At 42.7% G+C, this 7,981-nt stretch overlaps 1 protein-coding gene across 1 annotated transcript in view; it reads right to left on the bottom strand.

The window, feature by feature from the left end:
* Window positions 1–226: 226 nt before the first annotated feature.
* zfpm1 (zinc finger protein, FOG family member 1) overlaps window positions 227–7,981 on the bottom strand; it is an 81,125-nt gene continuing 73,370 nt past the window's right edge. The window contains exons 5-9 of the mRNA XM_084124559.1: window positions 7,716–7,818; window positions 7,409–7,627; window positions 5,357–5,587; window positions 4,986–5,213; window positions 227–4,696 (exon numbers count right to left, since the gene is read on the bottom strand). Of these exons, the coding sequence (XP_083980685.1) occupies window positions 2,334–4,696; window positions 4,986–5,213; window positions 5,357–5,587; window positions 7,409–7,627; window positions 7,716–7,818 (3,144 nt within the window). The 3' untranslated portion in view covers window positions 227–2,333. The remainder of the gene's footprint in view (window positions 4,697–4,985; window positions 5,214–5,356; window positions 5,588–7,408; window positions 7,628–7,715; window positions 7,819–7,981) is intronic.

Genomic DNA, 7,981 nt, shown 5'->3' with positions numbered 1-7,981 from the left:
AAAACATACAGTGCTTGAATGACATGAGGAAATTTTTTAAAAAGAACTATCCCTTTGATTATTGTTCTCACAAACATAAAAGTAAAATGTGCCTCCACTATAAACATTGTGTGTCAAACGGTTAAGCCGAAGGGAAAAATAAACAAGTCTCGTCATTAAAAATTGCTATGCAAAGTTCCCGAAATGCAGAACGTGTGTTGCATCACAGAGTACGACAAGTTCTCTTGCACTTTGAATGTCCTTCTGGACTCTTTATTTCCCATGCATAGTTTGGACAAGTGTGTAGTGGAACTTTTTGTAGCTGAAATTAAAAACAAAACAAACTAAAAGAAAAAAAAGAAAAGAAAAAGGTTGACATTCATTATTTTCCATCAACATTTTTAATTATTCACAAAGTATTTTAATTACCTTTCACTTGTGTTAAAATGTTCTAAATTCACGAGTAAGTCCTTCGGGGGATAGGTTTGGACAAGAAAAAGTGCTGTAAAAACATAAATACATACAAAAAAGCTTCTATAACTAAAACATTCAGTATTTTTGTACAACACAGTGCAATAGAAAAGGGATCTGGAAAGGTCAAAGGTTTTCAGCACTGGTCTTTTGGACATGTGACAGTCGCTAAATGATAAAACAATGGAATTGTAAACGCCCCTGTATGTGTTGATGACGGTTGCAGCACCGTTTCAAACCACAACAGCAGAGAGAAATTTCAACTTTTCTCATTTGCACGCAGTTTTGCGTGTTCCTGTTCTTACCGCAGAGATGACTGAGGTTGTTTTTTTGTAACACAGGAAATGGGAAAACACCACTTGTAACATACACAAAGTCCACTTAGTGGGGGAGAGTGACGAGCATTGTGGACATAAGTGACCCGTTGTTTCAGACATAGTGACGAGAGTCTTCATTAAGGCTTTGCCAAGGTAGCCTGCACAGGAGAATAGATTGCATGACGCTGTTCTTTTCAACATACACGCACATGTAGAGGAGCATAAAACGTCACTGAGTCAACATTGAGAATGAGAGAAACGGAGCAAACGAGAGAAGGACAAGAGTGACGCTGCGTTGCCAGTTTAGGAAAGAAGCAATACGAGCAATGAGTCAGTTTCCGATTCTCTTGCTTTCAGTGGCCTTCAACATTATTCAACAGTGTGAAAGACATTGATATGAATCTTCTATGCTATACTTCATTTCAAGGTAAAAAAAAAAAAGAAAAAGAAAAAAAGACCAAACAAACACGCCTTTCTTTGCATGTCCATGACAGTTTGTCAGATCACAGATGGCACTTTTCAGCAGGTCAAAAGGGTTTTGGATTTGAAGCAGTGAAGGTTTTTTGTTAGGGACAAGGTGAGCTGGTGACTAGAGACAGAACAAACATCTTATACTGTTTGAAATCCAAACCCTAAAACCCTACGACAGTCCTTAGATCTGAAATGCACATCCATCTGATGGAAAAAGTCTGTCTGGGAGCCAAGACCAAATACTGAGAGAGAAAAGTTTGTGCCGTCTTCTCCCGTGCTAGACCAACACTTACAGAATTACATCTCAAGTCCCATTGATCAATGCAAAAAAAGTCAAATATGACATTCAAGAACCAAGAAAATACACCACGCTGAAGATTGAAATGGTTCCTTTTGACAGTATTAAAACAAAAAAGTCTTTCTTTAAAAAGAAACTAGGTAGTATTTAACTCTCATGAAATGCATTAGGAATCAAATGATAAATAGTTTCTTCACATTTTTTCTTTCATCTTGAACTGGTAACCAGGTGACATTTCAACTGGGTTACTCAGTTTTTTACAAATTTTTTTTTGAGTCAGTGTATTGACAAAAATCTGCCGACAGGGTTCTAAAGAGACCTCCACTAGGGGTCAGAATTTACCTCAAATCAGCAATTTAGAACAAAAAACAAAACAAAAATGGCTCAGAGAAACTTTGAAATCTTTTACAAATATACAATGCCATCATTGATTAGAAGGAACATAAAAACATAGGAGTGATTAAAACACCATTTTCAAAAGCTAATTAAAGGGTTACTTTCCATGAGCAGACTTCTAAACTTAGAAGTGAAATAAGAAGTCTGCAGGAATGTGGGAATAGGTCAGTGGGGCACATTCTGTGTGCAGGTAGTCTCATCTCTTAGTGTGATAAAAACTTGACCCATAACATGTAATAAGTTACCATAGTAACAACTCCAGATAACATGGTCGGCATGAAGACCTCTGTATCTGGCTAGTAACAGTCCTGCTATCATGCTCTGTCCAGATCAGGTCGGGCAGTGCCGTGATTGGCACTTCTATGCATTAGAGGAATGGCAGAATTGACTAGGTAGAGGGCTCACTTGACATGTTCGGCACTGTGAGAGGAACAGTAGTATTTTTTGTGTGCAATGAAAGTGGAAAGGCTGCTGAATTTGATGTTACACAGCCGGCAGTAGCGCGTGTTCCCATTCTGCACGGGTGAGGCGAGGGGTGTTTTAGGCATGGCCGGAGTTGTGTGGGCGTGGTTTATAGCAATGACCGCCTTTTCAGGGAGGAGTGTGGGCAATGGGGTGTGGCCTAGCTGCCCAACCTCTCTTAGCGCTTCAGGCACAGGTGATACAGTTACTCCTGTAGGGGAGAGGGCAGGGGGTACGGCTTTTGGAGAACCAGACCCCACAGACTGGGGTTCTACTGGACTTCCATTAAGTACAGGTAAGGAAGGAGAGGTTGCTTCCAACTTGATGCTCCGGCCATTCACACTGTCCTTATGGGGCCGAGGGCTTGGTTTAGGAGGGGTGAGAGGAGCTCCTTCCCTAGGGCTTAGGCTAGAACTGGGACTGACTCCAGCGGACTGCGCCTCGAGATGTTGCTGTAGTGTGAGCACCAGACCATGAGTTGTTTTAAAATGCTCCATCAGATCACAGGTCAGCAGTTTGTTGGGAGGGCAGTAGGGACACATCACTGGGGAGGTGCTTGGGGTCTTTGCTCCCTGCACATGTGGAGGGGTGGATTCAGAGCCAAGCAAGGTGGATGGATGCGCAACCACTGCAGTTTTACCTGTCTGAAGCACTTTGGCATCAGAGTGCAGGTCCACAGCTCGGTTCTTCGGTGAGGTGGAAGCGGGTCTCTTTAGCCGGTTAAGCTGCTCCATAGTTTGCGGTTGCAGGGTAGTTGCCCGGCAGTAGTAGGTCTTGTGGGCCAGGTAGTTCTCAATGCTGTTGAAGCTAATGCTGCAGGCGGTGCACTTGTGGTAGTCAGTAAGGGGGAGAGCGGGAATGCTGCCCCCACTTTGGCTTTCTCTTAGTCGGGGTCTTTTACTTAAGTCGATGGGTCCGTCACCCTCAGGACTTGAGCTTTGTGTTGGTGTGGACATTTGGGGCAACGGAGGAATGGAAGGGCCCTCTTGTTTCACCCCCAAACTTGTTGCTGCCGGCAAAGCAGTGGCATTAGCCAAAGCCTCCGTTTGAGCCATGTGGATCTCGTACATCTTCTTGCGCTTGCGTGTGCGGATAGGTTGGGGAAGGAAGGCGGTCTTGCCAGAATGGGGCCGCTGGTTGGAGGGATCATGTCTCGAGGCGCAGTAGAATCTCTTGTGTACAATGTAGTTATCATGACGACTGAAGCGAATGTTGCAGGCCTGGCAGAAGGTGCGAGTGGGATCGTCGTCTGCGTCTTCTGCGGAGCCACTAGGACTTTGGCTACCCTCGCTGGCCTGCCCACCACCAGGTCCCTCTCCTTCCGAGGACGATGAGCAGGTGAGATCTTTCATCCCTGAATCCTCACTTTTCACCTCCACTAACTTGGGCTCAGAGGCTGTGCCTCCTGTTGCAGGGTCGGGGTAGCTAGGAGAGGCCGAAGCCGCACGACTGACCGGTCTGGCCTGGGGTGAAGCAGCGTGGGCAGCAGGAGGAGCAGCTGCAGTGACCGCCCCTTCCTTCGTCAGACCTGCTGCCTCTCCTTGCTGATGCCTGCTGGAGCAGTAAAGCCTCTTGTGGACGTAGAAGTTGTTGATGTTGTTGAAGGTGATGTCACATTCAAAGCAAGTGGCTCCCTTTTGAACGCTGGCAGGAGAGCCAGGTGGATAGAAGGTCTGCTGTCCGGCTGCAGGTCCTTGTCCCTGTTTAAGCCTACTGTGAACCATTTCAGACATCTTTGCCAATATCTCAGACGCTTGTGGCATTATGGCAGCCTCAGAATTAAACATGTACTGTGGTAAGAACAACGCCCCTCCAGATAGAACTGAACCCCCTGTTCCAGAGTGTGCGGGACTGGAACCTGGGGTGGGACTGGCCGGCTCGGTCTTAACCGCCACCACGGTGGGGCTCTTAGGGGAATTAGACTGAGATGAGCTTGCCTCCACAGCATTTACTTGAGGACTGCCCACCTGTTCTTCTTCCTTTGCATCGGTTTCATAGTCTGAACATGGCTCCTCTTTGATGATGAGTTGGTTGAGGGGACTGCAGCCTTGAGAGGCCGAGCTGCCATTGGCTCCTGGGCTCGAAGAGTCGGGTCGGGGCACGCAGGCAACAAGCTCCTTGTCTTGCAGGTCTGGGAGCTCAGAGGAAGGAGGACTGCTCTGGTGAGGAGTGGGGCTCCTCTCAGCTGGAACCCTCACTTCCAGGTGTGTGTGGACATGCTGCTGAAGTAGGGCAGGTGTGTCAGCAGAGTAGCCACACACTTGACATTTCAGAACAATGCCAGAGTCTCCTGGACTCAAGCCTGTCACAAAGAAATAAATGACAGACATTCAGATACAGGAAGACTCCTTTAAGTCTTATGATTAAGAATACTTTATGCTTAAATATTTTTAAAGGTCACGAGAGATCTGATGAATAGTTCTGAAAAAGTTTCAGAGACAGTATATTTCAATCTATTATACATTTTTTGTGTGAATACACATTTTTGTATATAAACATACACATTTGTAAAAAAAAAAAAAAAAAAAAAAAGAAGAAAAAAAAAAAATATATATATACATATTAGAGATATTAGATATTAGAGCTGTTACCTCCAGCCAGTGGTGGTTTGGGTGAGTACACCTCACTTTGAGAGCCAGGCTGGCAAACCATGTGACTGGTGACCAGGTGGCTATACAGGATGTCTCGCGTTGTGGAGATGAAACCACAGCCATGACACAAACCATTCTGAGAGTCTGTGTGAACCTTCAAGTGTCGCTCACAGTTCGCCTTAGTGGTGAAAGCTGACAGGCAAATCAAACACACAAATGGACGCTCTCCTGGAGACACAACACACACACACATAATTACTTACAAATCAGACATAAATTACACTTCACTAAAACATTGTTAATACTCATGCAAGCATGCCCGTTTCAAGAAGTAAAAAAAGAAAGAAGAAACTGTCAGGAAAGTGTCTCACCGCTGTGTGTTCTCATGTGGATCTCCAGAGAGCTGGCACTGGGGCAGCTTTTGTTGCACTGCGGGAAGGGACACAGCCTCTCGTTAGGGTATGAATCTTTAGGCTTGTCCTGTGGAGGAGAGGCAGCGCTCTGCTGCTTCTGGCGGCTTGCGCAGTAGTACATAAGATGGGCCTGAAGATTCCTCTCACTTCTGTACCAGATCCCACAGTCTTTGCAAGGGAAAATGTCCTCTGCACACACAAACACACAAAATACAACTAGTAAGAACAAAGGTAACAAATGATTATCCTTTCAAGATAGTTTATCACAGATGATGTTAAGTGAAGGTTATCCATTCATTTCATGATGTTGGATATTTTTGTGCTTTGTGTGTACATTACAAAAGGACAGAACATGGATTATGGAAATAAAAACTTGAATTAATTAAAATTGCATAATAGCAATAATGTTTTTCTGACATGATATTTTTACCATTTATTCTGCAAGCCCACTTTTAACTGATATCCTCTATTTATTTAACCATATGTGAGATATTCAATGTTTAGTAATGCACCCACTGTATATATAATCACACACAAACATAATACACTCAAATTTCTAAATCAGAGAAAGCAATCAGAAGTGTTTCATCATCTCCACGGCAACGGGCACATAGAGTTTGTGATGTGCACAAAAGTGTGTGCACGTAATCGGGCTGATCTGGTGTCAGGCCACATGTTGAACAGGCTATATTTGATAATGACCGTCACATCTCAATTATCCATCTACCTGCAGCCCAGCTAATGCAGCGGGAAGCGCACAGTTGGGCTGATCATGTTTTTACCCTTAAGCCTTATTTACAGTGATTCATGTCTTCATCATGGCATGTCCATGTGCACTACCACTCCTCATGCAGTTTAGCTGATGTTGCAGATAGGGCTATACCAGCCAATTAACTCCTCCGCTGTCGGAACTGACACAACGCTGCCACCTACTGGCGATGAGCATGAATGACAAGCAACTTAAAGGTGAAATCTTGTCCTTTTTCAATGGTAAAATAAGTCGCCATTGTGAACTTGTATGAAAATTATCATTATTTTTGCAGTTTTGTTTGATGGCTGAACTAATGTCTTCTCCGTTGTCAATTCATTTTGCAACATCCAGAAAAATATGCATTTGTCTCATTTCCAAAAGTAAATGCACAATGACTTTTAATTACCATTGAGGTAAAATACAAAACTGAACAAGCCAGTGATGATATAACAAAATGTATTTAATGATTTTCAAATTATATTTCTTAATGTTATTATTTACCCAAATGTTCAAAAGGTTGGGTGCGTAAGATTTATAAAAAATAAAAGAATAATAAGTCCCTCATGTTCACCAAGGCTGCGATTTATTTGATTAAAAACACAGTAGAAACTGTAAAATATTTTTTCCATTTAAAATAAATGTTTTCTGTTAGATTTTAGAAAATACTGAACAGTTCTAATGCTTATTATTTTTGTGGAAACGTTTTCAGGATTATTATTTATGAATAGAAAGTTCATAAAGGACAGCATTTATTTGAAATAGTAAAGACTTTTACATTTAGTTCATCCTTGCTGAATAAAAGTATTAATTTCTTTCAAAGCAAAAAAAAAAAAAACTAACCCCAAACTTCACATATACTGTGCTACTGAATGATTACCACATTTATATACCATTGTATTTACTTGGTATATTTAAAAAATATTATATATGATATTTTATTATTATTTTATTATTATTTGACATTTATTGAAGAGGAATAACCCCTTGAGATGAACCATCTCGTTTTCGAGGGGGTCAGTATTAAATCAGTATTAAAAGAATATTGCCATGTTATAGTGTCTAAAAAAACAGGTACTTTCAGTGGAAGTAGAACTAAATAAAACTGACAATTCATTTTAATCCATTACGCATTATGTGTCATGATTTACGCACATATGCAAAAACACGGCCCACCATCCCTAATCACAGATGTAAACACACTCATAAAAATGCAAGAAACTGTGAAGACATGTTGTGTTTATCAGCAAGCAGTGACTCACTATTAACGACAGCAGTTGCTAAGATGGCAGCCATGCCAGCCTGTTGTGGGAGGAGCTGGATCTCAGTGTGCAGAGCAGCGGGATACACAGGCTCCTCCTTCACTCGCACGCCGTGGGTCTGAATCGCTGCCGAATGATCCGCTGTGGAGCAGGACAGCGTTGCCAGAAGAGCATCTCCACTGGACAGCTCCCGTGTCAGCTTACAGAATAACACTCCTCCTGGAAAACAAACTGTCGCTGTTAGACTCCATCTAATGCGGTAGTGAATGTGAGAGGTGTATGTGTTGTTGTTGTTTTTTTGTCATACCCTGACTGTAGATGGTGCAGTTTGACACAGTGAGGCTTGAGGTCACAGGAATTCTTCTGAGCCAGCAGTCTGGCTCCTCACACTCCAGAGACATTACAGGGCTCTAAAACACACAAAGGGAAAGAAAATCAGTCAGCCTGCAATTTTAAAAGAACAGAGATAGAGGTAGAGGAGGATTCAGAGGGACGCTTACAGCAGATCCAATCGAGAGGTTATAAAAAAGACCCTATTATACTAAAATGAAAGAGATTTCTGCTTAAGATTTC

The sequence above is a fragment of the Abramis brama genome (genome assembly GCF_963993115.1).
Source record: "Abramis brama genome assembly, chromosome: 9".
NCBI lineage: Eukaryota > Metazoa > Chordata > Actinopteri > Cypriniformes > Leuciscidae > Abramis > Abramis brama.
Note: the sequence above shows the minus strand (reverse complement) of the source record. Positions and strands in the feature narration are given on the sequence as shown.